This window comes from Triticum aestivum, chromosome 5B, assembly GCF_018294505.1.
Source record: "Triticum aestivum cultivar Chinese Spring chromosome 5B, IWGSC CS RefSeq v2.1, whole genome shotgun sequence".
NCBI lineage: Eukaryota > Viridiplantae > Streptophyta > Magnoliopsida > Poales > Poaceae > Triticum > Triticum aestivum.
Genome location: NC_057807.1, coordinates 690163735 through 690183256, shown reverse-complemented (window position 1 = coordinate 690183256; position 19522 = coordinate 690163735). Strand labels below are relative to the sequence as shown.

At 48.5% G+C, this 19522-nt stretch overlaps 1 protein-coding gene across 1 annotated transcript; it reads right to left on the bottom strand.

The window, feature by feature from the left end:
* Nucleotides 1-3052: 3052 nt before the first annotated feature.
* LOC123117703 (aspartic proteinase nepenthesin-2-like) lies at nucleotides 3053-4393 on the bottom strand. Its single transcript, XM_044538399.1, has one exon. It carries the CDS (start codon nucleotides 4391-4393, stop codon nucleotides 3053-3055), a length of 1341 nt encoding a protein of 446 aa, XP_044394334.1.
* Nucleotides 4394-19522: the final 15129 nt, after the last annotated feature.

Genomic DNA, 19522 nt, shown 5'->3' with positions numbered 1-19522 from the left:
TAGACATGAGTTGTCACTTGATAAACATGATCACATCATTAGCAGAATGATGTGATTGACTTGACCCATTCCGTTAGCTTAGCACTTGATCGTTTTAGTTTACTGCTATTGCTTTCTTCATGACTTATACACATGTTTCTATGACTATGAGATTATGCAACTCCCTATTACCTAAGGAACACTTTGTGTGCTACCAAACGTCAAAACGTAACTGGGTGATTATAAAGGTGCTCTACAGGTGTCTCTGATGGTACTTGTTGAGTTGGCATAAATCGAGATTAGGATTTGTCACTCCGATTGTCAGAGAGGTATCTCTGGGCCCTCTCGATAATGCAATCACTATAAGCCTTGCAAGCAATGTGACTAATGTGTTAGTTGCGGGATGATGCATTACGGAAGGAGTAACGAGACTTGCCGGTGACGAGATTGAGCTAGGTATTGAGATACCGACGATCGAATCTCGGGCCAGTAACATACCGATGACAAAGGGAACAACGTATGTTGTTATGCGGTTTGACCGATAAAGATCTTCATAGAATATGTAGGAGCCAATATGAGCGTCCAGGTTCCGCTATTGGTTATTGACCGAAGATGTGTCTCGGTCATGTCTAGATAGTTCTCGAACCCGTACGGTCCGCACGCTTAACGTTCGGTGATGATCGGTGTTATGAGTTTATTTGTTTTGATGTACCGAAGGTAGTTTGGAGTCCCGAATATGATCACGGACATGACAAAGAGTCTCGAAATGGCCGCGACACAAAGATCGATATATTGGATGACTACGTTTGGACTTCGGAAGGGTTCCGGGCAAGTTCGGACAAATACCGGAGTACCGGGGGGTTACAGGACGCTCCCGGGGAGTGTAATGGGCCTATTGGGCCTTAGTGGAGAATATGAGGGGCGGCCAGGGCAGGCCGCGCGCCCCCTCTCCCTTTAGTCCGAATTGGACAAGGAGGGGGGGCGGTGCCCCCCTTTCCTCCCCCTCTCTCCTACTCCTACTCTTGGAAGGGTTGGAGTCCTACTCCCGGTGGGAGTAGGACTCCCCTCGGGGCGCGCCTAGGAGGGCCGGCCTCCCCCCTCCTCCACTCCTTTATATACGAAGGAGGGGGGCACCCCATAGACACACAAGTTGATCATTGATCTTTAGTTGTGTGCGGTGCCCCCCTCCACCATAATCCACCTCGGTCATATCGTAGCGGTGCTTAGGTGAAGCCCTGCATCGGTAGCTTCATCAACACCGTCATCACGCCGTTGTGCTGACGGAACTCTCCCTCGAGGCTCTACTGGATCCTGAGTTCGTGGGACGTCACTGAGCTGAACGTGTGCAGATCGCGGAGGTGCCGTACGTTCAGCACTAGGATCGGTCGATGAAGACGTACAACTACATCAACCGTGTTGTCATAACGCTTCCGCTTACGATCTATGAGGGTACGTGGACGACACTCTCCTCTCTCGTTGCTATGCATCACCATGATCTTGCATGTGCTTAGGAAATTTTTTGAAATTACCGCGTTCCCCAACAGAAGCGGCATTTGAAGAAGAGATGTGGTCCGCTTTCTCGCTCACGCTTGCAAAGGGTGCAAAGTCCACAATTTGGCCATCCATGTTTTTGTAGCCTATCCGCAGTCCAAATTCTGTCTTGGATAGCCAACCGAGCAAACAATTTAGCCTTTGGTGGCCCCTAAGTTTTCCAAACCATTAGAAGAAGTCAAGGTCCTCCTCATTACATGGATTTCCCAAGCCCACCCACAAATTTTTTTGTGTCGTCTATTCAAACCATGGCCATCACAATCGTAAGGCCAGCACAAATTTATCTGTGTTGAGAACCCGTAGGCCGCCATATTCGCACGGGCGGCAAACCGTCTCCCAGTTTACCTTGCACTTTGCACCCGTCTTCTTATCCGATCCTGACCAAAGGAAAGCACGCTGCAGTTTGTTGATATTGTGAAGAGTGCCTGGCGGTATGACCAAAGATGTGATGAAGTACACCGCTTGCAAGGTGACGACAGACTTAACAAGGTTCGTGCGTCCAATGGTCGTGATATTTTGCCCCTCATAGGTGACCAACTTGCTCGCATTCTTGTCCTCAAGAAATTGCAAGTCCACCTTCTTAAGCTGCCAGACGGACAATGGAAGACCCAAGTATCTTATCGGGAAGGACACCCTGTTAACAGGCAAGCCTTGCAGAATGTGCTCCAGGTTTAGGTGATGGCATCGAATGGGCACAACCGAGCTGTTGCTAGAATTGGTGCAAAGTCCGGTGACGTCCCCGAATGCGCGCAAAATGGCTGAGAGGTTGTCAATATCTTTTCTGATTGGAGCCATGAAAACAGCCGCATTGTCTGCATAGAGTGAAGTTCGCACCATGGCCCCTCTCCCACGATTCTTGTGGAGTAGTCCTTTTCGGGTTGCCAGCTCAAGCAGTTGTTGGAGTGTGTCAATTGCGATAACAAAGAGGAGCGGGGATAAGGGGTCCCCAGCCGAAGGGAGCTTTGCTAGACGTACGGAGTTTTACAGGAGGTTTACAGGTTGCTTAATAGTAATTGGCCGAGGATTGATTAAGATGCACGGGCCCACAGGTGAAAATCAGGGGGGGGCAACTAGAAGAGCGAATGGTACGGTCCTCAACCTGTAAAAACCTGTAGAATGAGCCTGTACGTGTAGCATTTTTGGGCCGGAGGCCCATACCGTGCTTGATGTGGTTGCCAGCCACCCCATTCAACAGAATCCTAGAAGATGATGTGCACAGAAGAGCCGCGGTCCAATCCCAAAACTTGGGGGGAAACCCCCTCCGCCGAAGGAGGTCGAGGATGTATTCCCATCTGACCGAGTCGAAGGCTTTGCAGATATCTAGTTTGAACAGGAGAGACGGAGTCTTGCATTTGTGTAGCCTACGGGCCAAGTTGCGGACCCACATTCTTTATTTCTTTTTCATTTGGTAGACAGTTGATGGCATACAATTCAAGAAAAAACTACATTGGAATTACAATTCTTTTTAAATAACGGTTTGCTAGAAAAAGTTAGGTCAATTATGCCCCCGTGTATCATCACTTCATTTCTCAGGGGCGAATTGGATCTTGCCGGCTGCAATGTCATAGACGAAGCGCGTGTCCACCTGCTGCATCGCCCCGATGATTGTGATGTCCTTGCTCGGCACCACGGTGAGGCAGATATCGTGCTGAACAAAGACGAAGAGCTGTTGCGGCCTGATCACGAGCTCGGCGCCCTCCTCGAAGCGCAGCGTCACCGTCGGCAGGTACTCGAGGGCGGCCTGAGTCGCACCGCTGAAGCAAAGGCGGTACCCGTCACGCTTCACGAGCGGCAGCCCGAGTCTCGTGACGTGTTCCACCACGGCGTGCTCCAGGACGTGGTACACCGGCTGCGTTATCGCCGTCGTGCTCGTCCCCGGATCGATGAGGCACCCGCCGTACCACCTACCGTCGTGCGACCTGTGGCGCCGTAATAATATGCTCATTTGGCGTTGTCCAGGTGGCGGGACCAGGGCCTTGTCGGCGACGCTGACGCCCAAGACGCTGACGAAGTAGCCGCTGAAGTGCGGGTCGGTCGTGAAGCGCATGAAGAGGATCTTGGTGCTCTTCATGTGGCCCGTGGCTGAGACGTCTGCGCCGAAACGGAGGAAACCGTGCCTGTCCGGACGCCCGGGCCCGAAGAGGCAGTAGGAGAAGCGGCCGTCCTGCCCGTGCTGGTGGAGCCGAGTCCAGATGAGCGACGGTGTCTGCTTCCCCAGGCCGAGGACGCCGGCGAGTACTCCATGGCTGAGGAACCCCGTGGTGGTGTGCGCGCAGCCAAACACGACGCCGCGAACCTCCGCGGCCGCAGCCGCGCCACCATCGTTCGCGAAGGCGAAGGTCTCGTTGCCGAGCACACCGCTCGCGTGTGCGCCGTCGAGGCGGTTCACCCGGAACTCGCAATCGGTGCCCCTGTATGGCTTATGACACAGGTCGCTCCTGCGCGAGACGCGTCTGAACGACGACGAGATCTCCGGGTTGAAGGGCGGCGGAATCTGTGGGAAAGGATGCGCAATCGGCATGCACTGCATCCATGTCAGGCTGCTGACCGTGTCCAGCACCAGGTCGTAGGTGCGGCGGCCGCTGCCCGTCCCGACGGTGGTGGCCACGCTGTATGTCAGCCCTCTCGGCCCGTGGACATGCGGCCGAAGCGCAGTGGTGGCTGCCTGCTCGTTGAGGTGCAGGAAGCCGCCGCCGTCGACGTGCATGGTGCTGTTCCAGCCGCCGTAAGGGACCAGGCGGAGGCTGAAGCCTCCGCCGGGACGTGGCGTGCCATCGTTTGCAGCGGCAGGCTGGAGGAACGTCGCGAGCGAGGCAACAAGCACCAGCGGGAGGAAGGCGAGAGCGTGTGTGTCAAGCTCCATGGTTGCAGGAACGGAGTCACAGTAGAAGCTAGAGCACCGTACCTAACTTGGTGGCTTGAATGCAACCAGAGTCTTGGCTATCCTTTTGTACAAGGAGAGTTAAGTGTTGAGCGAGGGTTTGGCTGCACTAATTAATTGTGGTGCCAAAATCCATATCTTCATTCATTGTGCATATCCCCTTGTAGTACTATATGCATATCTTCATTTGATGTGTGCCGATCGATTGATGTGAACATGAATTGGAGTATACTACAACATGTCTGTCTTTGTCCTACTGAGCAAGAGTTTTGGGCTGCATTAACTATGTAGAGAAAATCTCTTTTATAGATTTGCATATCCCTTCACTCTCACTCACGTAGGAGATACATACCAATTAACTCATGCAAACATGAATCAAATACTAGAGCGAAAGCCGTATCTAATAGGATCATTTTATTCTAAACAAGTTACTTTGTGTAGATAGAGTTAAATGCTGAGCAAGGGTTTGGCCACATTAACTATGTAGCAGAAATCCATTTTTAGATTTGTATATATATATATATAGCTTGCACAACATGAATTAACGAGTAATGCTACACTTACGTAATGTTAATTACGTGATTAATGTAATCAGCCACCTGGACATGTGTGATTGGGGATTGGGGGAGGAAGAAGGGGCCCACCCCCATGAAAATGGCGTGGGGAGATAGTTGCGTAGTTTACGTAAACGTCCGTAATCTGATAGACTGATACATAGGTCTAGGATTTTCGAGAATTAACCAATGCGGGCATGAATTGAAGAATAATGTTAAACTCCACTGCTGTAAGCGCTTATCAAAGCTGGGTTGTGACAAAGTAATTTTATTCATTTCAGTTATCTTGTGCTAAAATGCAAGGAAACTACAACATATATGCATGATATATAAAAGATGATCATCCTGGATTGAGCAAATTACCGATTTCTATGTAAGATTCAGTCGACCCCTACATAAATCTAACAGTCCTGAGACAAGCAAGGTACTTCATTTACCAGTCCTAACCGAACCTAACTAGTAAAGAATATCTCTGATGCATGATAACATGGAGAGGGTGTCACCATTGCTAAATTGTGAAGATACTAGGATATCGCTACAGAGAAAACCTAACCAAACCTTAGAACCGGTAGAAATCTCTCAAGGAATCGCTTCCCACCATCCATGAACTCCACAGATAGTGCCACCCTATGATCATCGAAGCAAGCATCACATATGAAGTCAATGGACTCCGACCTCCAGGAGAGAAGTTTCAACCACATAGAAATGTGACACGTGAGAAAGGGGGAACATCACCAGGAGAAAATTAGTGAGTGTGGACAACGCGCACTTGTCATGAACTTAAAAGAAGTTTGACTTTTCAATGAACTAATACACCTTATATTTTGGAACAAAGGGAGTAATTTTTTTAGGAAAACACAACAACACCAACCACACAACAAAGCATGCATAACCCTTTTAATACATATTATTTCTCGTTTTCATAGTTGTTGCTAGAAAGCGAGTAAAATGCAATCCTTGATCGCTGAATTCGTGATCATTGTTATACAAAATAAGATCAATAGGTCTGTAAGTATAACTTCACATGATTATCGTATAACTCCAAATATTTATATCCATGTCAGTCTATTGACTGATCAAAATGTCCACATGGAAAACAATGCAACCTTCCAGTGGGCCAAAGAAAGAAACAATAGAATCTAAACTAAATTATGTTAAAGTGAGGAGTCGGGACATCACACTGGTCGCCGCCGCACACTAGCCATCTGAGCACACACGACATTATATTAACGGGAACTAAGTAAACAATCCAGTTAGACAAGCTAACATATTTTTCCATGGATTCCGTTTTTTTACGAAAAAGACATAAAATTGTTATAAAAGTTCATTTAACTACAAAAGCACCTCAAACATAATAGAAATTACATCGAGGTTCCTAGACATTTGAATGACCACCGCCGCTAGAATGTGTTGGAAATATGAGCAATTTACCGAGTGATTTTATTAACAGAAATACTAGATAAAGCATGACTAGTGTAGCAGTGATAAAACAAGCCATGCAATTTGACAAAGAGAAGGTAAACAACATGTTCATATATGAACCATAACTAAACATATCTAAAGCAGACAGTATAGCAGGTTGCATAAATGAAATAGAGTCTAACATATCTAGGGCAAAAACTAGAACAAGGAGCTGTAGCAGAACCTCCAATAGAAATGGTAGAAACACGTACGTGACAGTAGCAGGAGCAGAGGCACTGGACTTGGGGTCGGTGTCCTCCATGTCGTCGAGGAGGTAGTCGATGTCAGGGAAGTAGTCGTCGTTGGGGAAGTAGTCGTCGGCGATCGGATCGTCCGTGATGAAGCAGCCAGTAGTCGCGCTGAGCGCTCCCCAAAAACCTTATCACCCTTCTCCCGTACAAGACTCAAAAGGTGCGGTCTCGGAGGTCTACTGTCCCGACGTGCGGTGCATGCCGCAAGCCGGGATGAGGAAGAACGTAGCAGCAGCGCAGTGCTCAGGAACTTGTGGCGAGAGGAGGATGAGATTCTGGTGCGTCTCTCTGGGAGGAGCGACCTCCCTTCTATAGGCGCAAGAGAAGAAGGCGAGAGGCTGCGCTGGGAGCTGAAGAGAACGAGGGAGCCGAAACGAACAGGCAGCAGGTGAAGAGGTGCGCCGTTCGTATTCAATCTCCACTACAGCAAAACATTTCAGCTTTCGCGTGCCCTTTCGTATACCCGTAATGCGTGGCAAAAATTTACATCGGCTCGGCTCATTCCCGCAACCCGCGGCGCGGCGCGGCGCGTCGTGGCGAGGCGAGGCAGGCGCTGGAGGAGGAGCGCGCGTGGATGTCCCTCTTGTTCTCATGCTCATACAAGTGGGGAAGGAGCCTCCCTTATAAAGAAGTCCAACTCCCTCTAAACTAGCGAGGTGGGACCAAACTTTAGTTCTACCTCTTGCCTTGCACGAATGGGCTGCGTGGGCCTCTAGGATTTATTAGGAATTTTTGAAACTACTATTGGGCTAGGCCCAAATAGACAAAATTCCAGCAGAATGAGCTGCCGGCGCGTCGCCATTGCGGCCCCATACCGGAGCCGGTTTGACCTTATTGATGACAACTGAGAAGTCTTTATGCATGCGTCCCTAATGAGCACTGTCCTAGAGCGCAGTTGTCGTATTTAAACCCTTGAATCGATCTGATGTGCCTCCCACCAGATGACATCCTCGCGCACATTTGGTGGAAACCCTAAGCTCGACGCACCAACTAGAGGCATGAATCTACATTGGAGCTTCATCCACTCCGTCCTGACCAATGAATTCGAGGAGGCTCGAAGCCCGGAACACCAACTCAAAGATAAAGCATCACCATCCATTCAAGTGTCATACCTGAAAGGACTAAAAAACAATAAGCTAAACTACTAACCAGATCCGATGCATTGGGATCCCCACCCACCATCGGAGCGGCAAGCGGAGTGGAGAAGAATCCATGGGCTGGCGGGTGGAGCTTGGAGGGGAGAAAAACTTTGCCCTAGCTACATATTTCCATTTGAAAATATACTTACCTTTTATTGGTCTAGGTCTCAAGAATGCATGTCTTACATTGGACAATAAATTGTGAGTTGATCTTTGTTCACTAACTCAATTTAAGCAAATCATTGTGCTTAAGAGAGAAAATGATATGTGATTTACTATAGGAGCGCACGGCCTCCAAATATTTTCTGAAACAAATAAGGTATTTCATTTGCTTTGACCATTGCTAAATAGTTAAGGTAGCAAGGCAATGCCACCGAGGATAACTATTTGCGGTTAACAACGATGTGTCCAAATGTCCAGTATCACATGATTTAGCTTACTCCGCATATCAAGTTGTCACTCCATCGCAACAATATATACCAACTACTGTTTACCATTTAGTACATGTCGTTAGTTACTTTATGACTAATTTACCTATGTTAGACCCCCAATACTCTCTTTAACCGGCTACATAAGATTGGCTATGGCAAGGTAACACATTCATTTTAGTCTTGCTACAAGGACATATATTTCTAATATATAGAAGATGCGCTACCCTGCGATAAACAAAACACAAGCATCACACATGTAGCGGACGAACTCCGGCCAGGAGAGAAGTTCCAGCCATGCAGAAGAAGAGAAAACAAGAGAAAGTGCCTCGTGATAAAAGGGAGTAGCAGGTAGAAATTAGTAACTAGGGGTAGATCTAGGGGGTGTCGGGGTGTCATGAAAGCCTCTGGAAAACTGAAAAAAAATACTTTGGATAATATACTTCACACTAATTTTATAGAAACTTAATGCAATTTATAGACTATTTTTTGGATTTACTCTGATGTTTAAATCAAATAATACCATTTTAGTGGAAATTCACATATTTTGTACACTGATATTTTGAAGTTGTGTTGTCTATACATACATTTGTATGTATCAACTGTGGCACCCTAGGTCCATGCAAAAGAAGAGAAAACAAGAGAAAGTTCCTCGTGGTAAAAGGGAGTAGAAGGTAGAAATTAGCGACTAGGGGTAGATCTAGGGGGTGTCAGGGTGTCATGAAAGCCCCTGGATAACTGAAAAATACTTTGCATAATATACTTAACACTAATTTTATAGAAACTTAATGCTGTTTATAGACTATTTTCTGGATTTAATCTGATGTATAAATCAAAGTATACTATTTTAGTGGAAATTCACATATTTTGTACACTGATTATTTTGAAGTTGTGTTGTTTATACATTGTATATATCAACTGTGGCACCCTAGGTCCATCATTGTTAGCAAGGGCAGACGTCTGACGACGTTGATACCCGTTCTGAACTCTGAAACAAGTGGTGTGAGTGGTCTGCTCTTCCCATGCAGGCGGGCCATGAGCACATCTAGCATGGCTAAGAGTGCTCACGAATTTTTGGCCAAACGTTTCAAGTGACATAACTTACATGGTGTCAAATATTGGACACCACAATTAAAAATAAGCAAAACGGTTCCTTTTCTATTACTCTTCACTAAAGGCAGTGCGTACTAGATGCTTGAGTGACCAGCTTACAATACAAAGGAGCAAAGAAACAACCAACACCAACTTAGAAACAGAAAAACCAACTAAACCGAGGAGATTTCACACTCAAATGCAACACTACAGAAACTGGACTATAGGGAAAACCCCCTGTACGCCCTCTACAAACACTAACAAATTATCGGTTCGAAGCTTGGGCACATATCCTTCTATATATTCTTCTGTGTGGACCATAGAATCTTCCCATTCCTACATAATGTAGATCACCATGTAGAGATACATAATTAAAGGCTGTAACACAACTTTAGAGTTTTGACCACAAATAAGATATCAAATTTAGATATGAACACAAAGGCACCTTCTCAAATGGTAACAGTTCCGTCTAAGAATGAGGAGTCAAATGGATCTGCCATCGACAGATCATGGGTATGCTTGCGGATGCTATAATTCGAGCCAGTCCAAGCAAACTTTTTGAATACAAACCGAGCACCTGGAGAAGCTCTGTCTTCGACTTGTAGCTTCCTGTTTTGATTGTCCCTCCATTTGTCTATGTCGTGGCAATTGGTTGAACTCTCGAGGATTCCAAATTCCATTCTCCCTAGCACTTTGGCATTCAGAACAAAGAACCTGGCAAAGTCAACTTCTTGACCATTGCCATAGTAGATCTTCAATGGCATTGTCTTTAGATGGTGCTCAAGGCATTCAATTGGATCATCTAGTGAGGCATACTTCCTCACAGTTTTGATATTCTTCGGTGGACACCAAGTCACCAACGACGGCACTTCAATGGATCTAACTGGAGACAGAAACAAAAGAAAACTTTTTCGTAACAATTTGACAACATGACGTCTTCACATTTTAAGCAATATAGCCAATATGAACACTCACGACGATATAGAGCGTCTCCAAGCAGGGGAAGCACTTGAGGAAGTCAAGAACTGCATCCAAATCTGGCCTGGCATGATCAAAAGCCAATACCTGATTTGAAGCACATTTGCCAATGACAGACCTGGCTTTCCCCACCCCCGCGTCGTCTCCCTGAGGCGACTCGGGCGGGCACCTCACCGGCCGGCGGCTAAGCCCCTTCCCCACCCACATCCCCTCGCCGCCGCCGGCAAACAACGTCGGGCAAGGCCTGCCGGCGGCTGGCGGCGGCGGGATCCGCTCTCTCCAGCGAAGCTTGCCATTCAACACCCCCGTTTTCCTCACTCCACCTCCCACCACGCCGGCCATCTTCTCCGTCTGGCAGGATCCCACCGTCCTCCCCACTCATCCGCCTCGGTGCTCGCCGGATCTGGCTGAGGTCGCCCTTTGCGGCGTGTGGCTGCCTTCGGGCCGATGCCCCACGCGGATGCAGATCCATTTGCGCCGCGACCACCTCCGCTCGATCTGCTCCGCCCTCCCCGGCTCCGTCTGCACCGGCTGCGTGACGTGCGCTCCAGTTGGCGCCCCTTCGTTCAGTGCGTGGCCCCCAACCGCGGTGGTCATCAGGCTGGCTCGGGGTCTTCCACCTATGCGCCCGTGCGCCGCATCCCTCCGCTCCGGCAAAACTCCACTCCGGCGTGTCGTGCGTCCTGCTGCTCTGCGCCTCCCAGGCTGGGCTGCGCCGCCGCTGGCGTGGCGCGTGCGTCCACCGTCGCCCACACCCCCCCTCCCTCAGATCCATGCTCATGGGTGCTGGGTGGATTGTCGCGGTTCCCCTGCCTCGGGCGGGCCATACGGCTCCGGCGCCCCCGGTTTGGTCGCCTTCGCGGCCGGGCATTTCAGCTGCGTCTGGTGTGTGCCCGTGTCAACCGCATTTAGCATGGTGGACTGCTGCCCCTGGCCGCAGTTCCCTGTAACCTTCGGCTCTCTGTCTCCGGGAGAAATCCCTTTGCTGGTTCCTTGCCAGCGGCAGCAACGGCGACGCCTTCCCGGTGCCGCTTCATCTTCTTGGAGGCGTTGCTGTGGAGTTCAGTGCAGCTATGGTTTTGGACGAAAGTCCTGCGATGATGGCGCATGTGGGCGTCATTCAACCTTCCTGAAGGTATCGCGAAAACCCATGCTTCAATCCTCTCACCTATGCCCGTCCATCCCATCATCGACTTTTTTCTCTCCGTCGAGCCATCCAATCATCGACTTTTGTCTCTCCGTCGAGCCAGTCACCGTCATCCATCCATTCGTCTGGTGTTCGTCTTCGGTGTTGTTCCCCGGTGTCGGCCATGTTGTTGTGCATGTTCAAGCCCCTCCCACAGTGGCCATTGTGCTGCGGTGAGCTTAGTGCTCTTGGTGTTGTTCCGGTTCATCTTTGCTCTTCGACGACGCAAGATGCCTCCCCAACTTGCTAATCGTCCCGAATTCCCGTGGCGGAGCTCCCAGTCAAGGTTCGTGTTGTCACTCGTTGGTTGTGGATGCTCCTGAGTAGTGTCGTGAGGTTCGGTATGCACGCTAGTGCGGTGCGTTAGGTTGCTTGCTTAGTCTTGGTATTGTGATCCTTAGATGACACCCCTCTTCTACTTGTGCCTCTGTGGTGTTGGTCGTTTGGTCTGCTAGCTAGGTCATCCCTTGTCCGGGGCGTCCATTTTCTTCTCTTCTTCAGTTATTGATGTGCGTCATTTTTTCTCTCTTCTTCTGTAACCTTGTTGCCTGTACGGTTTTCGGCCCGGTTTCCCTTATAAACGGGGTCAATTTGTTTAGGTTTTCGATCCTGTTTCCCTTATAAACGGGATCAGCCAAAGTTAAGGGGTGACTCTTGGCTTTGGCAGCTTTTTGAGCAATATATTCAGGTGGGGATCCTCTCCCCCCCGGTGACCGTTCAAAAAAAAAGCCAATACCTTCACCGTGCGCATTGTGGTTGTCAAGCTAACAGCGATCATTTCCTACAAAAAAGAAAACATACACCAAATACACATGAAAAATAATAGCTTGGGTCAAAGAATTGTGCCTTGAGTGATTCGAAAATCAGGGCTGCAACTACCTGAAAAACGGTTGTTCCAAGGTGGAGTTGCGACATTTTTTTGCTTAGGCAACCCAATATCTCCAGTTTAGGAGCCCAGTTTATCCGGATGGTACTCGGACCTTTGTCTGGATTGTATAGAAGCAATTTCTTCAGGCAAGGGGCGGCCTCGATGACCAGCTCTTGGACTTTGACAATGGGAGGGTATACTTGTTCTTGTCGGACCCAAGGACTAGAAAAGCCGATGCTTTTGAGAGTTGGAGAGCTTATAGTGTCTATCAGAGCCCACATTCTCCTGAAGCTGAAGGCTCTCCAACCTAGGGCAGCCGGCGAGCATGGCGCTCAGAGCCTCCTCCGCCATGGTGACACTGTCCAGGGTGAGCTGCTGGAGGAGCGGGAAGTGTACGACTAGGTTGGACGGCAGACGGCAGCGGCCGAACTTGGCCATGCGGAGCTCGAGCGCGTTCTGGAACACAGATGACGGAAACACGTCGGTGCAGTAGCTGCCGTGACTGTGGACGAGTATGAGGTCCTGGATGCTGGCGAGGTCATCACGGGAGCGGAGGCAGCCGTCGAGCCTGGCATCGCCGGCGTCATCAACCATCTGGCTACCCGTGCGGCGATCGTAGCGGTAGGGGAGGTGGTCCATGCTGATCGCGATGCGGCGGATGGGGCCTGGGTGAGCAGAAAGAATGCGGGAGACAATCTTTTTGGACAAGCCGGCGTCGAGGCTGAGCGGTGCGGAGCGCCAGATGTGTCGCTACCCGCGGGAGAGTGCCTGCGTGCGGCAGGCGTCCTTGGTTGGCAGGAAGGACACGATAGCGCCGAGCAACTCGTCTGGGAGCTTGCCGATGAGATCGTCGTGATCTTTCGCCATGTGCGTGGTGTAATCGCCGGCGACGGGAATGAATATGTGGAGTGTATTTTTGAGATCAGGGGAGGAATAGGTGCTGGTGCCGTGGGCTGTTCTAATCGCGTCGTGGGCTAGGTGTGCGTCCGAGTTGCTTTTCAACAAGGTTATGGTTCCAGCGTAGGTACACTTTCCCAAGGCATTTCCTAAACGGCGCCCGTAGCGCCCGTTTTAGGCTTAACGGTACAGGGCGCACACCCCTTTCACCGCACTGAGCCGGCCCACGTTACTTTTTTTAAAGACGCAAAGAAAACAGCGTCCCAAAGGTTACTCGAACTGGCGATCTCCTTGCTCAGAGTTCGTTGGCACAACCAACCAGCCAGCCTACATGACATGTATACTACTGGCCTTTTTCTTCTTATAATATTTTTTTATTTCCTGGAATGGTTTTAATTTTTTTTCATTTTTGGAACAGCTTTTTCTTTTTCCTTTTTTATTGGAACGGTTTGTTCATTTTTTCTTTTCTGCAAAATGCGTGAACATTTTCTGCAAAATCGATGAACTTTTCTAACAAAATTCCATGAACTTTTTTCAAAATCGATGAACTTTTTTGCAAATTCAATGAACTTTTTTTGAAAACCAATGAACTTTTTAAAATTTGATGAACTATTTTCGAATTGGATGAACTATTTTCAATATCCAAAATATGTTCAGATTTTTCGAAATTCGTTTGACTTTTCAGAAAATGTTTTTCGAAATTCCAAATTGTGTTCATGTTTTCGAATTTTGTTCACGTTTCAAAAATAGTTCTGAATTCCAAATTTTTGTTAACCGTATTGAAGAAAAATGTTCACGATACATTGGAAAAATGTTCAGTGTGTATAAAATATGTTCATCATGTATAGAAATTTTGTTCAGCATGCATTCAAAAGGAGTTCATCATATTTAAGAAAAATTTCTACGTGTATTTGAATATTGTTCACTATACATTGAAAACATGTTCAGTGTGTATTAAAAATGTTCATCATGTAGAGAAATTTTGTTCAGCATGTATTCAAAAAAAGTTCAGCGTATTTTAAAAAAATGTTCAGTGTTCTTTGAATAATGTTCACCCTATACTAAGAAAATGTTCAATGTGTATTCAGAACTATTTTTGAATACACGGACCTTTTTTTGCATGCCCAAGAACTCCATCCGTAATATTTGAACATATTTTCAGTAATTGAAATGTATAAATGCCACAGTGTATTGTGTTATAAATAGCGCGTCTACTTGCTGTTTATTTAAACTTTCGCAGTTGGAATATCGGCTACCAGTTAGGTGGTGCAGTGGCTAGCCTCACCGTGTGGAAGCGGGAGTGCGTGAGGTCGAATCCCGGTCGGGAGGTATTTTTGGCTGTCATTTTGCTCGTTGCTTTGTTGCGTAATCATGGGCCGGCCCATCCAACCGCTGCTGCGGGCGCCAGATCCTTGCGCGGCGCTGAAGGCGCCCTATAGGAGTCCCCCTTACCCAAAAAGAAAAACGAATATATTTGTAGGACACTAGGAAACATACCCGTGTTTTAGAATTGGAGAAAATAAATGTCACACACCTTTCCACGGATCTAATCTTTATTTCGACGTAGCTAATCTAAATTCATTCAGTCAGATACTAACATTATTTCCTCTTAAAAAAGTTATGATATTAGTATCGTAAAAATGTTGTTGCAGCTCTCTCTCTCTGGAAACATACCCGTGTTTTAGAATTGGAGAAAATAAATGTCACACACCTTTCCTCTTAAAAAAGTTATGATACTAGTATCGTAAAAATGTTGTTGCAGCTCTCTCTCTCCGGAAACATACCCGTGTTTTAGAATTGGAGAAAATAAATGTCACACACCTTTCCACGGATCTAATCTTTATTTCGACGTAGCTAATCTAAATTCATTCAGTCAGATACTAACATTATTTCCTCTTAAAAAAGTTATGATATTAGTATCGTAAAAATGTTGTTGCAGCTCTCTCTCTCCGGACTAGAGGTAGAAGGAGCACAATACACTGAAATTTCACTCGGCAGCCCCGTTACTATTTTCAGAGCACTGACTCTTCTCAACAAATACATGGTCGCGTCCGCGGCTTTGTAGTCCTGCAGCTACGCAGCGCTCACGTCTCCTGCGCATACATGCACGTAGCGGAGCGAGCGATCCGCCCGGCCAATGTGCACGACGCGCTCGATCCATCTGATTGTAACAGCCTCCCTACTGCATGGTGCATGCACAGCTCCTCCACGCTACATGCAGGTCAAGCTAACTAACTCCAACACACGCACGCACACGAACTCATGCACCCACACGCACCTACGAACCTGACGCGGCCACACATCGCCATATACACACATACGCGATGCCGCCGCTGCGTCCCGCGCGCATCCGACGCGCCCGATGACCCCGACCGCACCAGTGCGCTCCGCACGTCCCGCGCGCACCCGACGCGCCCGACCAGCCCGACCACACTACATGCCTGGCTTATTCCAACACACATCCCCTAAGCCACGGCCTAGAGCAGTCCGTCATCGTCGACGTTGGCGTCGGCCAGGAGAGCCTGCTCCGCTGCCGGTCCTTTTCGCAGCTGCGGACACTCGCGCCAGAAGTGCACGTGCTCCCCGCATCTGTAGCAGCGTCCACGGCGCTTCCCTTCATTGCCCGACGATGTGCTCGCCGCGCCGTCGTTGTCGTGGTGGCGGAAGCCGCGTCCGCCTTGCCATCACTCCCGAGACGCCCACTGTGCCGCCGTCATCATCAGTTGCCCGTCTACGCGCTCGCCGCTCGCACCCGATCGGCGCCGACCAAGCGAACCTTGAGGGAGTCCCATACCTCCTTCGCGGTTGCCTTCGTCGCCACCTGCATCGGCAAGTCCTCCGGCAGCGCGCCCAGCATCGCCGCCCGCTCCGTCTTGCTCTTCCCGGCGTCGACCGCCTTGCCCTCTGCCGGAGCCACCGCACTCCACAGACCTTGGGCGTCAAGGATAGCCTCCGCCTTGATCGCCTAGGCGGTGTAGTTCGTCGTCGTCAGCGGCTGCAGCTGCAATGCCATCGCCCAGCCACCACAGCCGTATGGGACAACTGCCATGGCCGCCGGTGATCGCCTTGAACCGTAGCTCTGAACACCAAATGTTGTTGCAGCTCTTTCTCTCTCACTCAGGACTAGAGGTAGAAAAAAGAGGAGCACAATACACTAGAGTTTCATCCGGCTGCACACACAGCCCCGTTACTATTCCCAGAGCACCAACTCTTCTCAACAAGTACATGGTCGCGTCCGCGGCTTTGTAGTCCTGCAGCTATGCAGCGTTCACGTTTCCTGCGCATACATGCACGTAGCGGACCGAGCGATCCGCCCGGCCAGCGTGCACGACGCGCTCGATCCATCTGATCGTAACAGCCTCCCTACTGCATGCTGCATGGTGCATGCACGGCTCCTCCACGCTACATGCACGTCAAGCTAACTAACTCCAACACACACGCACGCACACGGACTCAAGCACACACACGGACTCACGCACACACACGCACCTACGAACCTGACGCGGCCACACACCGCCATACACACACATACGCCACACTGCCGTTGCTTCCCGCTCGAATCCGACGTGCCTGACGAGCCCGACCGCATCAGTGTATCTCGCACGTCCCGCGCGCACCTGACACACCCGGCGAGCCCGACCGTACCACATGCCGTGGCTTATTCCAACAGAAAATACAAAGCCTCTAAAGTTTCGTCTTCTTTGTGGCTTTGGAAAATATTAAACGCCATAGGTATGTATGATACTGCCGTCGGTACACTTAGATCCAACGCCATAGGAATATATAATATTGCTGACGTGCGCTCCAACGCCACCACTATTTTTTAATAATGACGCCATATTTGTGGTGTCCGATGTCCATGCCGGCACGGACAATTTTGCCATGCCATTGTTAGGCTTTTCTGCACTAGTGTTGTCGATGACAGCCAAGAAATCTTAGTGCATGAGACCCTAATAAGGTCCATCATGCTGGAGCCACAGCGAGCCGCGGTTGTCATAGTTAAGCCCTTGAATCGACATGAAGTTTGTCACACCACATGACATTGTCACACATGTAACATGAGAAACCCTAAACTCCATGCTCCAAGTAGACAACTTGAATGTACGCCGCAGCTACATCAGTACCACGAAGCCGGCGATGCCAGGGTCGCCTGCTGGTTCTCTTCCCAGGTCTGCGCGCACCTCGAGGAGCTCTCGATCGACTACAGCCACGGCAGCAACGGCAATGACGTGTCGGTGTTGCCACCGTCTGTGTTCCGGCGTGCGCCCATGCTCCAGGTGGCCACGTTCGGCCGCTGCTGTCTGCCAGTGCCCCACAACCTGGCCGTGGACTTTCCGCTCCTCCGGCAGCTAACGCTGTACAGGGTCACCCTAGCGGAGGAGACTCTCAGCGCCGTACTGTCCGGCTGCCCTGTGTTGGAAAGCCTTCTGCTGGCTGAGAATGTGGGCTCTGCCAGGCTCCGCGTCAACTCTCCGGCTCTCAAGAGCATCAGCTTTTGTGCTCCTTATTACTCTCACCTTGTCAAAGTCCAAGAGCTGGTCATCGAGGACGCACCTTCCCTCGAGAGGTTGTTACCGCTCAATCCCAAGTATGGTCCGGACACCATCCGGGTAGTCCATGCTCCTAAGCTAGAAATATTGGGTGGTCTAAGTAAAGGCATATCACAACTCCACATTGGCACAAGTCTTTTTCAGGTACGTAGTTGATGAGATTTTTAATTATATATATGCATGCATTAGGCTGCTCGTAGTGCGTAGTATCATAGTCTATGATAATACCTCCGCAATGCATACTATCGTAAATTAGTATCATCTTTACACCCTTCGTCCCAAAATAAGTGACTCGACTTTGTACTAGCTTTAGTACAATGTTAATATAAACTCGAGTCACTTATTTTGGAACGGAGAGAGTATAATAGATGACCTTATTTATTGGTATCATGCAAGACACATAGTAGTACACTAATTTCTATGATATGTTATCATATTATGATACTGAACTCTCTTTTCTTAGCTCAATTATATGCAACCTCTTAAAATTGTCTTCTTGCCATGCATGATGCTGACTATGATACATCATTACGGGCAGCCTTAATGCTTACAAGCTAGCTACTATTATTGATACATGCTTGGTTTATTTTCTGTTTTTTTTAGAAAATGGTCGCCGTTAGCTTGACAACCATAATGAACACGGTCAAGATTTTGTCTCTTCTTCTTGTTGGCCCCGATTTGGATGCAGTTCTTGACTACCTCGTGTGCTTCCCTTGCTTGGACCGGATTTATATCACTGTGAGTATTTTTGCCAGATTGCTTAAAATGTCAAGATATCACGTTGCCAAATTGTTAGCAACTGTTCTTTTTTCCTTTGTCTCCAGTTAGATCCACCAAGGTGCCGGCCAAACAATATAAAAACTGTGATGACGTATGACTCACTAGATGATCCAATTGAATGCCTTGAGAATCATCTGAAAAATATGGCGTTGAAGGTCTACGATGGCAACAGTCCACACGTTGACTTTGCCAGGTTCTTTGTTTTGAATGCCAAAGTGCTAGAGAGAATCGAATTTGGCTTGCCTGAGATATCAATCTCCAAGAAACGGATGGACGAATGGAGGGATAACCAACACGGGCAATTACGAGTCGAAGACAGAGCTTCTCGCAGTGCTCAGTTTGTATTCAAGAACTTTGTTGGGACTAAATGTAATCATCACAACAATAAGGATATCCATGATCTATCGATGGCAGATCCGTTTGACTCCTTCTTTGATGGATATGTTACCATTTGAGAAAGTGTCCTTAATGTTCATAGCTAACTTTCATATCTTATTTGTGGTCAAAACTCTAAAGTTGTATTACTGCTTTAATGAGTTATCTCTACACAGTGCTCTACATCATGTAGGAATGGGAAGATCCCATGGTCCACTTGTGGAAGTGTTTGTAGAGGACGTATGAGGAGATTTCTATATAGTCCAGTTTCTACCGAATACCATGTTGCTTTAGTGCAAAATCTACTCGGTTTAGTTGGTTTTTTCTGTTTCTTAGTTGGTGTGGTTGGTTGTTTCTTTGCTCCGTCCTTGGTATTGTAAAGCTGGTCACCGAAACATGTCCTAGTACAGGTTGCCTTTTTGCTAATTCTTAATTGCAGTATCCAATGTTTGACGCAACGTAGGTTACATACCTAAATTTTTTCCCAAAAATTCGCAAGCACTCTTACCCAAACAAGCTGGATGAGCTCATGCCCCACCTTGATGGGAGGAG

What these genes read in the sequence shown, in the direction of transcription:
- LOC123117703 (XM_044538399.1), bottom strand. Translation starts at nt 4,393, where the DNA reads ATGGAGCTTGACACACACGCTCTCGCCTTCCTCCCGCTGGTGCTTGTT.